This window comes from Trypanosoma conorhini (genome assembly GCF_003719485.1).
Source record: "Trypanosoma conorhini strain 025E chromosome Unknown Tco_14.4_contig_00016, whole genome shotgun sequence".
In the NCBI taxonomy this organism is placed as follows: domain Eukaryota; phylum Euglenozoa; class Kinetoplastea; order Trypanosomatida; family Trypanosomatidae; genus Trypanosoma; species Trypanosoma conorhini.
The window spans coordinates 63,165-63,589 of record NW_021704102.1 but is presented as its reverse complement, the minus strand read 5'-3'; the positions used below and the strand labels follow the sequence as shown (position 1 = coordinate 63,589).

Sequence of the window (425 nt, the reverse complement as noted above, 5' to 3'; positions counted from 1 at the left end):
CGGCAGCCTCGTCCAGTCCGCTCGCGCAGTTCCTCCTCGCGTGCGGCAGCCTCGTCCAGCCGCTCGTGCATTTCCTCCTCGCGTGCGGCAGCCTCGTCCAGCCGCTCGCGCAGTTCCTCCTCGCGTGCGGCAGCCTCGTCCAGCCGCTCGTGCATTTCCTCCTCGCGTGCGGCAGCCTCGTCCAGCCGCTCGCGCATTTCCTCCTCGCGTGCGGCAGCCTCGTTCAGCCGCTCGTGCATTTCCTCCTCGCGCGCCCTAGCGTCCTCCGCCGCCCGCATAATGGCTGCTGCTGCGGGCTCGTCGACGTCCTCCGCGCCGAGGGCAGCCAGCGCGGACTCGATGCCGCGCAGGCACTGCGCGCGCGTGGACGGATCCTCGCTTTCCGCGGCGCGGGCGCCTCCCACGTCCTCGCCCACCAGCGCGCG

The 425-nt window shown here is 72.9% G+C and overlaps 1 protein-coding gene across 1 annotated transcript; it reads right to left on the bottom strand.

Moving 5' to 3' along the window:
- Window positions 1–2: 2 nt before the first annotated feature.
- Window positions 3–425, bottom strand: Tco025E_00668 (uncharacterized protein; the record flags this gene model as incomplete). The annotated part of the gene is made up of 1 exon (XM_029367608.1): window positions 3–425. A coding segment is annotated over one exon (423 nt), but the record flags the coding sequence as incomplete, so codon positions are not given.